This window comes from Balaenoptera ricei, chromosome 3 (assembly GCF_028023285.1).
Source record: "Balaenoptera ricei isolate mBalRic1 chromosome 3, mBalRic1.hap2, whole genome shotgun sequence".
Classification (NCBI taxonomy): Eukaryota; Metazoa; Chordata; class Mammalia; order Artiodactyla; family Balaenopteridae; genus Balaenoptera; species Balaenoptera ricei.
The window spans coordinates 176,517,006-176,531,482 of NC_082641.1; the positions used below are offsets into that span (position 1 = coordinate 176,517,006).

At 55.9% G+C, this 14,477-nt stretch overlaps 1 protein-coding gene across 1 annotated transcript in view; it reads left to right on the top strand.

Moving 5' to 3' along the window:
- The first annotated feature begins 3,722 nt into the window (after window positions 1-3,722).
- Window positions 3,723-14,477, top strand: part of FBN3 (fibrillin 3) — an 88,853-nt gene continuing 78,098 nt past the window's right edge. Inside the window, exons 1-9 of the mRNA XM_059919175.1 lie at window positions 3,723-3,757; window positions 6,047-6,345; window positions 8,050-8,263; window positions 8,398-8,480; window positions 9,072-9,170; window positions 9,527-9,622; window positions 9,869-9,964; window positions 11,764-11,961; window positions 12,071-12,196. Of these exons, the coding sequence (XP_059775158.1) occupies window positions 3,723-3,757; window positions 6,047-6,345; window positions 8,050-8,263; window positions 8,398-8,480; window positions 9,072-9,170; window positions 9,527-9,622; window positions 9,869-9,964; window positions 11,764-11,961; window positions 12,071-12,196 (1,246 nt within the window). The remainder of the gene's footprint in view (window positions 3,758-6,046; window positions 6,346-8,049; window positions 8,264-8,397; window positions 8,481-9,071; window positions 9,171-9,526; window positions 9,623-9,868; window positions 9,965-11,763; window positions 11,962-12,070; window positions 12,197-14,477) is intronic.

A 14,477-nucleotide genomic window follows, 5' to 3' on the forward strand; every position in this document is an offset into this window, starting at 1 on the left:
ATATATTCACTCTACTTTTGTATATGCTTGACATTGTCCATAACAAAAAGATTTCTAGAAACCCTGCATGATGTCTAGTGTAGGATGACCCCTGTACCAGGCTATATCCTGAAGCACTGTCTGAAATGACCAAAGGTCTAGCCCCTGTAAGTCCACCAGCAGGCGACTAGGTAAATAAATCGCAGTTCAGCCCACCAAAGAGTCCTCTGTAGACATAAAAAAGAAGGAGCGAGTTATCTCGGAACTGACACAGAAGCAGTACCGAGATGTCTTAATAAGTGAAAAGAGCAAGTACATTCATAGCAGATTATTCACAAGAGCCAAAAGGTGGAAACAACACAAATGTGTGTCAGCTGGTGAATGGATACACAAACTATGGTCCATCTATACAATGGAATATTATTCAGCCATAAAAAGGAAGGAAATTCCTATACATGCCACAGCGTGGATGAACCTCGAAATCATTATTAATAGTAAAAAAAGCTAGATTGAAAGGTTACATATTGTGTGCTTCCATTGATATGAAAAGTCCAGAATAGGCAGAGCCATAGAGACAGAAAGTAGATTATTGGTTGCCAGGGGCTGGGGTGAGGGGATAATGGGTACTTGATTTCATTTTGGGGTGATGAAAATATCTTGGAACTAGATAGAGGTGATGGTTGCACAACACTAATTGTGGACTTTGGTTAATTTGATGTTATGTAAATTTGTATCTTAATTTAAAAAACAATAGGAAAGATACATGCACCCCAATATTCATTGCAACACTATTTAAAATAGCCAAGACATAGAAGCAACCTAAATGTCCATCAACAGATGAATGGATAAAGAAGATGTGGTACATATATACAATGGAATACTACTCAGCCATGAAAAAGAGTGAAATAATGCCATTTGCAGCAACATGGATGGACCTAGAGATTATCATACTAAGTGAAGTAAGCCAAAGACAAATATCATGATATCGCTTATATGTGGAATCTAAAAAATGATACAAATGAACTTACAAAACAGAAATAGACTCACAGACATAGAAAACAGATTTATGATTACCAAAAGGGAAGGGGGGGAGGGATAAATTAGGAATGTGGGATTAAAATATACACACTACTATATATAAAATAGATAACCAACAAGGACCTACTGTATACCACAGGGAACTATACTTAATATCTTGTAATAACCTATAATGGAAGAGAATGTAAAAAAAAGAATATGTATATGTATATATATATATATGAATCACTTTAGTGTACACCTGAAATTGTAAATCAACGATATTTCAACAAAAATTTTTTTAAAAAGAATATATATATGTATAACTGAACCACTGTGCTATACACCTGAAACTAAAACTATCATGTAAATCAACTATACTTAAATTAAAAAAAAGAAATTCAAGGTAAGTTAAAAAAATAAAAAATAAATTTTATCCAGGTCCCTAAAATAAATAAATAAATAGATAGGGACTTCCTTGGCGGTCCAGTGGTTGAGACTTCACCTTCCAGTACAGGGGGTGCGGGTTTGATTCCTGGTCGGGGAGCTAAGATCCCACATGCCTCATGGCCAAAACACCAAAAAACATAAAACTGAAGCAATACTGTAACATATTCAATAAAGGCTTTTAAAATGGTCCACATCAAAAAAGATTTAAAAAAATTAAAATATATATACATACATATATAATTTAAAAAACAATAAAAATGATAATCATTAAGAGGCACATATTTGGTTGACAAGTAAAATAAATGTTTACACAAAGAAAAAAAGGAAGGATGGAACAATGCATATGGGGGTTAACATTTGTGTTCATTGTTAAAGAGAAAAGAATATATATGTTTCTGTATCAAAGAGACACAGGATTCTGCTGTCTCCCTCTGCCCAGGAGATTGAGGTTTGGGGCTTTGTGACCTGGATTCAGTTCTGCCTGTGATCTTTACTGGCTCTGGGGACAGGATGAGTGCCTTGGGGCTCTGTGCCTCCGTTTTCCCATCCGTGTAATGGGGATAGCAGAGTCTGCCTTGGGGGTCTATTGTGAGAATGGTTGGGGGGGAGCTGTCATTCCTGGAGAACCAGATGGGGAAGCCCTCGGCGTCCAGCTGCTGTCTCTGCCCCTCCCAGCCTGCTCCTGACCTTCCCGGGAACTCCAGGACCGGCCACCTCCCCAGCCTCATTCCCAGGCATCCGGCCAAAATCCCCGGCCAATGTGCTCCATCCTCCCTGAGCCCAGCTGCTTCCCGTGCTCAGACAAAGAGAACTCTGTCCCCAGACCACCAGGCCTGGGCAGGATCAGTGCACCCCACACAGCACACACTGCACTCCCATCCCCCCCCCCACCGTGTCTCTGTCCCCAGCCCTGGCCCTGTGCCCCTGGACACGCTCTGCCAGCCCTGGCTCTGCCCTTCCCTCAGGCCCACGTTAATGGGGCATTTCGGAATCTTCTGCTCCTGGACGCACACAGTTGAGTTCTGTCTGCAAGAGGCAACTCCAGGACAGCACAGAAAGTTGGAGTGGGGGGATGTGGGGAGAAACAATAGAGCTGGAATGACTTAGACGTCCCATACTGACCCTACAGGATGACAACAGTGTGGAGGTCCTCAGGGTAGCATGAATGGTGTGGCAATGTGACAGGGACAAGTGACGATGAACAAGAACAGGGGGTGATGGAGACAGTGTGACAGCAACAGGTGACAAGGAGGAGACAGCAGGACAGCAACAGGTGACATGGTAATAAGAAAATACCCTAGGGATTGGTGTAATGTTGGTAGGGCAGCCATATGACGGTGACAAGGGACAGTAAGGAGAGCGCTGCAGTGAGAGATGACAATATTAAGACACTGTCATGGTAATGGGTGACAGTAGGGAGATGGTGGGGCAGGAAGAGTGACTGATGACAAGATGGGGACAACACAACATATAGGACCTTTGCCATCTCCTTGGCCATCAGGTGACTCAGATGATCTTTCTCTGGATCTGGAAAGTGCCCCCTTCATGAGGCGGATCCCATGACAAAACAAGACACCATTCTCCCAGTTCCCTTGAAGCAAGATGGGGACATACGCCCCCCACAGTCCTCCAGCCAGGTAACTCTGCCCCAAACTTTGATGGACGCTGGCGTCAGAAGCCGGGCCCCCTGGACTCCGTTTTGCTGAGGGTGGCACTGGTTTCCAGTGTCCAGGATCATTAAGCACCATTTGAGCCCGGGGAGCAGAGAGGGGACGGATGGTGTCTTGGTGGGACCCGATCTGTGGGCGATTTGGTGGTGACTCTGCTGGCTGCAGAACCCCCAGGCTTGGGTCTCCAGCCTCCCAGGGATTCTGCACCTGACCAAGGGTTCTTTCTGCCGTGACCGATTTCTGCTGCTTGCAGTTTAAGAATCCTGACACCCTGGGTGACAGTACAACTGTTAATGGGTGACAATGTCACAGCAATAAGGTAAGGGTATAACAGTGACAGGAGACATCATGAATGTCCCAGGCAGTGGAGCAAACCAGAAAACAGCAAGGTGTCCCATGGATGGGTGACAGTGAGAGGGCGACAGCAGTGGGTGACACTGACAGGTGACCCTGTAATAGGAATTTGGTGGTCATGCAATATTGACAGGGAGACTGTGTGAATGCTCTACCCTTATGACAGTGTTGGGGTGCACGAGGATCCTGGAGGGGGAGTGAGAGCCTAAATGTCTCTTCATGACAGTGTGATGTAACAGAGTCATATCGGTAATGGACACCAGTGTAGCAGACTCAGGCAGTGGAAGGCAAGGTGGTGTGACAGTAGTGAGGAGGGTGCAGTGGCAAAAAACACTCAATCCCTGCTGTCATTAAGAACTTCCACGTGTCACTGAGACTTCCAACAGCTCCACACCGCCTCTGTCTCGCCACACTTGATGGATTCCTTCTACCCTGGCTTCCGGAGAGCGGGTAGGGAGAATTCTAGAAGGAATCACTGCCTGATCTACCAGCCTACCTCTGGGTTTAGCCATCGAAGTATTGGTCATGCCGTGTCCCTGGCGTGGGACTGTACCTCCCCACATTCCACACGTATGCTGAGCTGCTTCTGGGGCAGCCGGAACCTATCCCAGTGCCCGTGTAAGGCACACTTGGCGGCTGAAGAGCAGACCAGGGTGGACCTTGGCAAAGGAGCCTAAGAAGCGGTGACACAGGCGTCCCCGAAAGCTGGCTCATCCACGACAGCCCCCGGGCCTTCCCACGCTGGAATTCCACACCTCTGTCAACTTGATCCTCGGGTTCCTTTCCTAGCTCACTCTCCCCACACCTCACCTCCCCTCCTGACCGTCCTCACTGGCCCCGGAAACCCCTCTCCCTCAGCCAGGATGCCCTGAATCTTGTCCCCAAAGTTTCGCTCTGCCTCATGCCCCCCTAGCCCAGCCCTGGAGCCCTCACTGCTCCCCAGACCCAGTTCTAGACCCCACAGAGCAGCCTTCAGAGTGACTCCTCTTCCTGGAAGCCCACCATGGCTCCCCTCAGAGGTGGGGGGACACTACTGAGGGCTCCTGGCCTCTGCTTACCCCTCCAGCTTCCCTCTTGCCCTCCTTCCCTTTTCTCCCCTCCCCAAAAACTCCAGTTTTGCTCAATTTGCGCATGTTCCATACTCTCCTGTCTCTAGGCATTAGCCTGTCTTTCCCCCAACTTTTCATATTTGCTCTTTTCCACTGAGCCTTCAAGGCTCCCATTCCCAGGCAGAATGCTCCTTTCTGGGCTTCCCTGATGGTGTAGTGGTTAAGAATCGGCCTGCCAAGGCAGGGGAAACGGGTTTGAGCCCTGGTCCGGGAAGATCCCACACGCTGCAGAGCAACTAAGCCCGTGCGCCACAGCTACTGAGCCTGCGCTCTAGAGCCCGCGAGCCACAACTACTGAGCCCGCGTGCCACAGCTACTGAAGCCCGCGTGCCTAGAGCCCATGCTCCACAACAAGAGAAGTCACCACAATGAGAAGCCCATGCACCGCAACAAAGAGTAGCCTCTGCTTGCCGCAGCTAGAGAAAGCCCGCCCGCAGCAACGAAGACCCAACGCCGCCAAAAATAAATGAGTAAAAAAAAAAAAAAAATAGAACGCTCCTTTCTTTCCTCCCTCCTGGGGTCCTTCTCTCTGGCCCAGGAGTGTCATAGAGTCCAGGTCTGTCTCTTGGGACCCATATTGGGAGATTATAAAAGTTATCTCTCTCGTAGAGTTTTTTTGGTGATTAAATGAGATAATGTGTATGAAACTCTTCACACCAAGTCTGGAACATAAGCACCTGCTAAATATTACCTCAAATTGTTATTTGCTATTTATTTATTACATTCCAGAAGTACTTTGATGGAGGCATGATCAGCACAATCAGCTTTGGGAATTCAATAGGGTAAACTAACAATTTCAGTGTGGGGAATGGATTTTTGAACTGGGCTTTGCCAGATGCATAGGAGTTTGCTGAGTGGAATAACAGCCTCAGGTTCAACAAACAGCTTCTGACTAATCTGCAGATTCAGGCTCACTGGTCTGGTGGTGTCTGTTCTCAGAGGTGGGAAAGTAGTGGGGAAAGCTAGAAAGTTTTGTTTGGATATAAGCTCCAGCTAGGGAGCAGAAATTCTGAAATTCAGCCCCTGTGACAGGTGGAGAAACTGAGGCTCAGAAAGTCTAGAACTTCTGGATTCTTAAACTCTTCATTTTGAGAATCCGATGAAAAATGTGGACCTCCTCTCTAGAAAATGCATCTTTGGCCAACGTTTTGCCTACATTTTTAGGGGCTTCCGGATCTCAGTCTAGTTAAGAATCCAGGCCCCAGGCGCCAGGTAAGTTTCCCAAGTCACACTTGGAATTCTCCTTGCCCGAGCGAGGAGGCGGCGGCTCGGGAGGACGTAGGAGTGGGCCTCCAGGTGAGTCCCGGGACCATTCAAGCCTGGTTCTCTTCCAGGCCACCCCAAATCGCAGCCCCATCTGAGGGCACCGCCACTCAATTTCTATCCGAAAACGTGGTCCCCCCAGCCTCCCCACGCCGCGTCTCAGCCCACGCCTACGGCTCTATACCCCCCATCCCATTTCTTCAGCCCCTCGGAGTTTCTCCCGGAGCCCCAGGCCCTCCCCCAGCTCCAGCCCCTCCCTCCGCCCGGCATCGGAGCCCCCGGCCCCCGCCCCGGGAGCTTCAGAGGTGCAAACGCGCCCTCCCCCAACTCCTCCCGCCCCCGACTCCCCCCGTGTGGCAGCTCTGGGCTGGGAACTCGGCGGGGTCGGCCTCTCGGTTTCGCGTTCCCGCCCCGGGCCCCCGGCGCCGCGCCGAACCGGCCCTCCAACGCCGAGCCCCGCGCGTCCGCTCGCCGCGCCTGCCTCCACACGCGCCGGCTGGCAGGTAGGGGAAGCGCGGGACCATCGGCGGGCGGAGGAACCGGAGAGCAGCGGGTGAGGGGCAGGCAGGGGCGAGAGGAGGGGGCCGGGGCGACGGAGGGGGAGGGGATTCCTTTGTTTGCAGCCGGCAGCCCCGGACCCAGCCCCTTCCCCTCCCCGCGCTCCGCTCGGCGCCGGCGTGGGGCGCGGGGACCTGGCGCGGGCGGGAGGGGCTCGGCCCGGGTGCGGGTGCGGGCGCGGGCGGCGGGCACAGCCGGGCTCTGACCCGCAGGTGAGGGCGGAGCCGAGCGTGGTCGCGGCTCCCGGGCCTGCGTACCCGGCCCTGCCCGGTGGAGAACGCGGCTGGCGGACTCTGAGGACGCGTGCCCCCTCCTCGTCGGCGGTGCCCGGGATTCCTCGCTTCCCGCCCCCCGCCCTCCCCCGGTTACCCCGTGCAGTGCGCGCCGTCCCCCCGCTCATTCATTCCACAAACTCCCGGGCGCGGTTCTCAGAGGCAAAGTGGGGGGTGAGGGAGGAGTTGGATCAAGCCAGGCCGGAGATGGAGGCCCCGTGGGCCCTGAGTCTGCCTAGAGAAGGCGTCCTCGGAGTGCAAACCAGCCGGGACAGCCTGGGAGCAAGAAAGGGGTGCCCCTCACCAGCCGGGCCGATTCTTTCTCTCTTCCCCGTCAAAGGTGACAAAGGTCTTTTCTTTCTCCAAGGACCTTGGGACCACCAGGTCAGACTCTCATGTTACCCCAAGGCCCAGAGAGGGGCAACCACTGGCCCAAGGGCACACAGCAGACTCCCCGTCTGTTCTGCACCCAGGCCCAATTCTTCTCCCTGGTGCGGAAAGTGGGACTTGAAAGGGGCCCCCCATGAAGGCCACTTGGTCTGCCTTTTGTTCCCTGAGGGTTCATCTTCCATCCTCCTAACCTTTGCCTGGTTATCTCCTCTGCCAGGATTGGACGTGTCCCCATCGCCTCCCTCCCATCCTTCCAGGTCCTGGAGAGAGCCAGCCACCTCCTCTCCTGGAGGGTAAGGTACCCTTGATCTTCTTTCCCTCCCTCCCCTCTGCCTGGGCTTCAGCTCCCACTCAGCCCCTCGCTAAATGTGTGATGGCCTTTGTTTGCTCCTCTGTGAAGTGGGCACAAAAGCTGTCCCTTCCCTGCTGGGCAGAGGGGTGTTCTGTCCTTTGGGAAGTTCCAGCCTGTGCCCCCTGCTCCTGGAATCCCTTCCTCTCATCTGGATGCCTGCCCCAGCCTCTTCAACTGCGTGCTTCCTCTGGGGCCCCTGCAAGTCCTTCCACACTCCATCAAACACCCATTTCTGCCCTTGTTCCTCCCACTTAGAGCCCTTCAAGGGCTCTCCATTGCCCTTGACGTACAAGTAGAAGCTCCATTACACAGGTATGCACTCCTGAAACACCTTGGCTGCCTGCCACCCCCTCCCCTCCACTCAACGGTCCACGATCTTCTTGACTCTGCTCTCAGTGTGCTGTGTCTGCCCCGACACCCTTCTCTTGGATGACTCCATCTCTGAGACATCACACCTCCTCCGAGAAGCCTCCCCTGACTGTTCACCTGCTTGCGGGTCGGGGTTGGATGCCTCCCTGGGCTCCCACAAGCCCCCAGTTTCTCCATCCCGGCAGCCGTCCCACTGCTTCTGGTTCTCCTGGGTGCCCCGTGGCCAAGGGCTTCTTGCTGAGGTTGACTCTGCTTCCTCTCCGCAGCCTCCAAGGGACACGTCATGGTTCTGGAGGGTCTGTGCTTGACAAGGAGAAGGGCCGGCACCCACACCATGGCCCGGGACCCCTTGGCTCGGCTCCTGCTGGCCTGGACAGCCCTGTCGTGCGTGGCGGGTGTCCAAGGCCGTTGGGATGGGGCCGTGGAGCCTGCAGGTCTCGGACGTGTGCGCAGGCGTGGCAGCCCAGGCTTCTTGCAGGGGTGTGTGGTACCCGGGATGCTGAGAAGCCCCTGGGGTGTGGGCTGGGCTGGGCTGTCCTGCTAGGTGGGGGGGATGAGGCCCAGGGGATGTCCAGCTGGGCAGGGGCTCACCAGCCATGCCTGCTCTCCTGAAGGCCGAATGTGTGTGGCTCCCGATTTCATGCCTACTGCTGCCCCGGCTGGAGGACGCTGCCCGGTGGGAACCAGTGTGTTGTGCGTGAGTGTCGCTCCCTTCCGGAGGTGGGGGGCGCAGGCAGGGGACACTGGGGCAGTTCTCTTACTTACTGCCAGCAAGTCCAGCCTTGTTTAAAAGTGGACTTGGCCTGGGACGTCTGGCTAAGCCACAGGAATGCCCCTTGCTTCTGTCTGCAGGCTCCCAGGGCACCCGCCCGTGTTTCTTTGTCGTACAACTTCCCTTTGTCTGTCTGCTTGTTGGTCCGTCTGTCTGTCTCAGTCTCTGTCTCTTTCTGTCTTGGTCTCTCTCTGAGTCTCTGTCTCTCTGTGTCTGTCTTTTTCTCTGTGTGTGTGTGTCTCTCTCTCAAGCCTCTCTGTTTCCCCACTCCCACCCCATTCTAATGTGTCTAGAATCTGACTCTGCTCCCAGGAGATGCCCCCTCGCCTCCTCCCCAACAGTACAGCCAGTGCCCCAGCACCTCCAGCTTCTGTCCTTACTCCTCAGCGTTTCTGACCCAAAGAGCACCTCTGTCTCCCAATGGATCCAGCAGAGCCTCGGCCCCCGGGGCACCCATGGGGTGGGGATGGCGGAGGATTCGGGTCCTGGCGTTGACCGTAGCCTGCTACCCTCCAGCGGTCTGTAGGCACGCCTGCGGCGAGGGCTTCTGCTCCCGACCCAACCTGTGTGCCTGTGCCGATGGGAAGCTGGCCCCCAGCTGCGGGGTGAGCCGAGGTGAGCAGGAAGTGACCCCCCCAGGACTTCCCTGGAGGTCCAGTGGGTAAGACTCTGCGCTCCCAACACAGGGGACCTGGGTTCGATCCCTGGTCGGGGAAGATCCCGCATGCCGCGTGGCGAGGTCAAAAAAAAAAAGTAAAAAATGAAAAAAAATTATAAGCTTAAAATATAATAAAGAAAGAAAGTGACCCCCCCCCCCAGGGGTGGGAAGAGAAGGTGAGAGGCTTCCCGAAGCTTCTGGGAGCCCAGGCTGGTTTTGCTGAAGGACCAGAGCCAGGCTGGGCGCACCTGGTCCCGGCGCCTTTTACGTGCATCTCGGGGCCTTCCTGTGTGTCCCTCTTCCCCGCCCGCAGGGTCGGGGTGCAGTGTGAGCTGCATGAATGGGGGCAGCTGTCGAGGGGAGTCCTGCCTGTGCCAGAGGGGCTACACGGGCACCGTGTGTGGGCAACGTGAGTACCCACCACGCACACCTGGGCTTGGGACCCCAGAGGTCAGGTCTCTGCCGCCACCTGCCCACCGCCCACGGGTCACTCCTCTGGGACCAGAATTGGAGGGGACACACTCATTGTCACAATCTTATCTCTTGGTCTGGGCCAGATTGTGGGGATTTCTGGGTGAAGGACGGCTCGCCCGGGCCCCAGCTCCCTCTGCTGCGGGGGGACCTCAGGCCACACACATCCCCACTTCCTCCACAGCCGTCTGTGACCACGGCTGCCACAACGGGGGCCGCTGCATCGGGCCGAACCGCTGCGCCTGTGTGTACGGCTTCATGGGGCCTCAGTGTGAGAAAGGTACCAAGCTGAGCACGGGGCAGGGGTTTGGGGGGAGGAGGGCTTCCTGGCAGCCCCTGAGACGTGGCCAGGCCCTGGGAGGGTCCAGCTGACCTCCTTCCTGCTGTCCCTGCTGCTGTGAAGGGCAGAGAAACTGTGCTCCAGGGAAGGGAGTCACGGAGGGCTTCCTGTAGGAGGGATAAGTCGGAGTTCATGAGATGGACACGCCCCCTCATGTTGCATCCTCACTGTTGAAATGATCTCACGGGCTGAGGTGGGTGGAGGTCACCTGTTGGGAGGCTGTTACCAAGACAAACAGAGTGGAAACAACAATGTTTTGGGAGAAGTTGGATGTTGGGGGGTGGGGTGGGCAAGGGGAGGGATGGAAGCAGGGACAAATCCCAGGTCTGCTCTGAAAACTGGAGGGAAGGTGGTGCAGCCGGGGGTAGGGAGGGGGAAGACCCTGAGGCTCAGTGTTGGCCGAGGAGCCTGTGGGTCACCCAGGAGGCAGCTGGACACCCAGGCCTGGGGCTGCCCCATCCACGGGGCTGAAGCCCAGAGGATGGTTGAGGTTCTTGGGGAAGAAAAGGGAGGGCGATTTAAGGGTCCACCAGAGAAATGGAGGCCATGGGCGGCTGAGAATGAGAAAGTGAACAAGAGCAGGTGGCGTTGGGGATGCCCAAGCTGGTGAGCTTTTCAGCTGTAGGAGCCATCAGAGTGCCGTGTGTGTCCAACGAGCCCGGGAAGGCAAAAATGGGCAGAACCCTGGGACTCACCCCAGTGTGAAGGGTGCTGCTGGGGATGGAGGCCCATCTGTGGCCGAAGCCGAGTTGGACAGGGTATAGCCATGAATCAGAAGCTGGAGGGGCTGGGGGTTACCTGGGTTTGAGAGTGAGCATTTGGAAACTGGATTTGGCAAGAAAACAGAGTTGGAATTCAGGCTGACATTGGGAGCAGTCGGGATGGCTGAGGGAAAATGAAGGTTAGTGGAGAGGGTGGGAGAGGAGAGGCCTGGAGTGGGGCGTGGGGGCCCCAGAGAGAGGCAGGGTTGGGCGCCTAGGCAGGAGTGAGTGGGGTTCCAGGGTCCCGGATGACTGAGGTGAGATTCTGGGGGCCGTGTTTTGCTTTAGGAAGTCAGGACTGTCGCGGGTCTCCCCTCCTTCATACAGGCTTGGGGGCTGGCTTTGGCGTCTCCTTCTGGAAGGGGCTTCCCTTGGTCCAGTGCCAGCCCCTTGATTGGAGCCATCTGGAGGATGGAGCCAGGAAGTCACATCTGGGCCCGTGCACGGCGGTGGGCGGACCAATGAGACCACCTTCAGCTGGGTGGGGAGGGGGTGTCAGGGATGCAGAGTTGTGGGTTCAGAGCATTTGGGCGGATGCTGGGTCTGGGAGATTTGGCAGAGCCAGATGTGTGCTCAAGGATGAGAGAGGCTCTCCAGTGGGGCATCCATGGGTCCCTGCCCGGGCTTGAAGGGAGGGTGAGCCTGGGGGAGTGGTGGGGGTCTCCAGACATGCCCTGGGCTTTGTAGGCTTGGAGGTCCTGGCCTCTGTTGGAGGTTGGTTGGAGAATGCTTTGGAGAGAAAGGGTTTTGAAGGGTGAATAGGAGTTCATCAGGTAAGGAAGGGGAGCAGTATGAGTAAAGGCTTGTGGTCAGGAAAAAAACCTGGTGTGTTGGTATAGGGAGGCTGGGAAGGTGGCTACTGCCGTGGCCCAGGCGAGAGAGGTAGAGGCCTGAGTTGGGCTTGCTGGGATGGAAATGCAGAAGACTATGGGGTGGGGGCAGCCTGAGGCCAGCTGCCCACATCCATCTGCCCTGCAGACTACCGGACAGGGCCCTGCTTTGGTCGAGTGGGCCTGGAGGGGTGCCAGCACCAGCTGACAGGCCTCGTCTGCACCAAGGCGCTCTGCTGTGCCACTGTGGGCCGGGCCTGGGGCTTCCCATGTGAGCTCTGCTCCGCTCAGCCACACCCCTGCCGCCGGGGCTTCATCCCCAATATACACACGGGGGCCTGCCAAGGTGAGTGGGGGCCCCGTGTGTGAGGACCGAGGTCCTGGGAGCCAGGGCTGAGTGGGAGCCCTCAGCAGCCTTGGTTTCTCCCTGTGACGTGCCTCTCATTCCCTTGCAGATGTGGATGAGTGCCAGGCTATCCCAGGCCTGTGCCAGGGGGGCAGCTGTGTCAACTCTGTGGGTTCCTTTGAGTGCCGCTGCCCAGCTGGACACCAGCTCAGTGAGAAGAGCGCCAAGTGTGAAGGTGGGCGACGGGGAGAGGTTCAAGCTGGGACCTCCTCTCCGCTCTGGGCGGCTCAGGCTCCCCTGCAAGGAGGAGGAGGTGGAGGTGGGGTAAGGCTGGTGGGGGGGCTGGACCCTAACCGGACATCTATCTACATAGACGTGGACGAGTGTCTCAGCGTGCCAGGCCTCTGCTCCGGGGGCGACTGCACCAACACGGTCGGGAGCTACGTGTGCACCTGTCCCCGTGGTTATGCCAGCAGCCTGGACGGTACCCGTTGCCTGGGTGAGCCAGGGCCCAGGGGGGCTGGAGGGGCAGAGGGCAGGTAGGAGACAGACCCTCTGCTCATCTACCTCTGCAACCCTCTGGCCCTCGGGCTCCTCTAGCTCTTCGATTTCTATGTCCTTCTGTCTTTTTTGGACCCCGGTTTCCATCCCCTCGTTAATTCTGGTTCCCTACCCATTGGCCTTTGTGCTCTCTGGACCCCAGTCTGAGAGGCCCTCTAGCCCCCATCTCTATGCCCTTTAGCTCTCTGGTCCCCTGTCTCGGTGTCTTGGCTTCACGGGCCTCCTGTGCCCCTCTGCCCCTCGGACTCTATGCCCTTCTGGCTCACTGGTTGCCTTTCTTCCCTTTCTGGCTCCCGCCTTTATGCCCCTCTGCCCCTCTAGCCCCCATCTCGATGCCCCTCTAGCCCCCACCTCTATGCCCCTCTGCCCCTCTAGCCCCCATCTCGATGCCCCTCTAGCCCCCACCTCTATGCCCCTCTGCCCCTCTAGCCCCCATCTCGATGCCCCTCTAGCCCCCACCTCCATGCCCCCCTCTGCCCCTCTAGCCCCCATCTCGATGCCCATCTGGTTATCTGGCCTCCGTCTTTACGCTCTTCTGCCCATTAGCCTCTCTGGCCCTGTCTCTGTATCCGTCTTTCCGCTCCCGAAGACTTTTTAAAAGTACCCCATCTTCCCCCACACTGTGTTTGAGGTAAACTGAGGCCCAGAGAGGGGAGGTTTGCTTAAGCCAAATCCGCAAGTCCGGAAGAGAGAGCTACCCACACCCCAACTCCCCAGACCACCCCGCTCCCTACCCCCAGCCAGGGTGGGGTCGTCTGGGCTGTGCCTCCCCCTGGGCTCACCCTCCTGGCTGATGGGGGGGATCCTTGGGCTCTCACTCCCTGTCCTGCTGTCTTGATGAGCTGGTCATTAGACTTCAGAGGTTGCCAGTGGCCAACAGGGCCGGCCAGGAACACTTGTGGTGGGGCATGGGCAGCGTCTTGGTTTGGGGAGGTGGGGTGGGATTGGCACGTCTCCAGCACCACTCGGACCTCTCAGGCTGGGTCTCTACCAGCCAGGACAGGGAATATTGTGTCTGGAGTTCTGCCAGTGTGCCATGGCCAGCGCCAGACCTATTTATTCCTCTACCTCTGGGGGCCATCTTGGCTGGCATGGAGGCTACCTCTGGGCACGTCCCCTGGACTGTGGGGCATTTCCCAACTACTAAATAGCAGAGCCTAGATTTGAACCAAGGTCAGGTGTCCTCTGAACATGGGCTTGGAATTCAGTCCTGGGTTCCAACTGCTACTTAAGCTGCTTGCATACTCTGTGACCTTGGGCGAGTGACTTAACTTCTCTGGGCCTCAGCTGCCTCATCTGTGAAATGGAGATAATGGCAGTACTAAACCACATGGGGAGGATTAAATAACAATTTATGAAGAGATTTGCCCAGGGCTGGATGTAGAGGACACTTAATACACATTCACAAAGACAGGGGAGCAGGGAAGTTGGGGTTGTGACTGCTTAGCAGGTCCTGATCACAGTAGGCGCTTAATAAGCAAAGGCAGCATCATTTTCGTCAAAATTCTTACATTTTGTCTCGTCTTCCCTACTTGAGAAGCAGCTGCTTGGTCAGGTCCCCTGGGGTTCAGGGATTTGGGTTTCCATCCCGCCTCGCTCTCCAGCAGCTGTGTGACCTTGAACAAGTCTGTTGACCTCTTCTCTCCTGGGCAGGCCCAGTCCTGTTCGTGGGCCAGGGGTGGTGCTGGGAGTGCAGAGCCTCGACTCCCACACATGCACCTGGGGACCCCCCCCCCCCCCACCAGGTGCATGGGGTATGGCTGGGGAGGTGGAAACGCTTGCTGTTTTCTCCGCCTCGGGCAGCTCAGGGACAGCTGCAAGGGCCCTCCCGGCTGGTGGGAGGGGTTTTTCCGCTGTGGGCCACTGGCCAACATTTGTGGGTTTTCAAACCTAAAAATATGCTCTTCTGGAGTCGGAGCTTGAGAAATATGATCACCGTGTAACGCTATCAGGCT